Source organism: Penaeus monodon, chromosome 24 (genome assembly GCF_015228065.2).
Source record: "Penaeus monodon isolate SGIC_2016 chromosome 24, NSTDA_Pmon_1, whole genome shotgun sequence".
NCBI lineage: Eukaryota > Metazoa > Arthropoda > Malacostraca > Decapoda > Penaeidae > Penaeus > Penaeus monodon.
Window position 1 is genome coordinate 5,292,483 of NC_051409.1, and position 255 is coordinate 5,292,737.

Genomic DNA, 255 nt, shown 5'->3' on the forward strand with positions numbered 1-255 from the left:
CCCACTCCTATTTCACTTTTCTAAAAAAACAAAATCCTGCAGGTGATAAAGAACGCCCAAGCCCTGGCCAAGGGACTGCAGGAGAAGGGCTACAAGATCGTCACAGGAGGCACAGACAACCACTTGGTGTGGGTGAACATGCGCACCGTTGGGCTCTCGGGAGGAAAGGCAGAGAAGATCCTAGAGGAAGTGTCCATTGCGTGTAACAAGAACACAGGTGAGGGGACTGGTTTTGGTTATTGTGATGTCAGACAT

General features: G+C 50.2%; 1 protein-coding gene across 1 annotated transcript in view; it reads left to right on the forward strand.

Annotated features, from left to right (window-relative positions):
• LOC119588500 (serine hydroxymethyltransferase, cytosolic-like) overlaps positions 1–255 on the forward strand; it is a 13,640-nt gene that overhangs the window by 10,556 nt on the left and 2,829 nt on the right. The window contains exon 8 of the mRNA XM_037937143.1: positions 43–217. Within this exon, the coding sequence (XP_037793071.1) occupies positions 43–217 (175 nt within the window). The remainder of the gene's footprint in view (positions 1–42; positions 218–255) is intronic.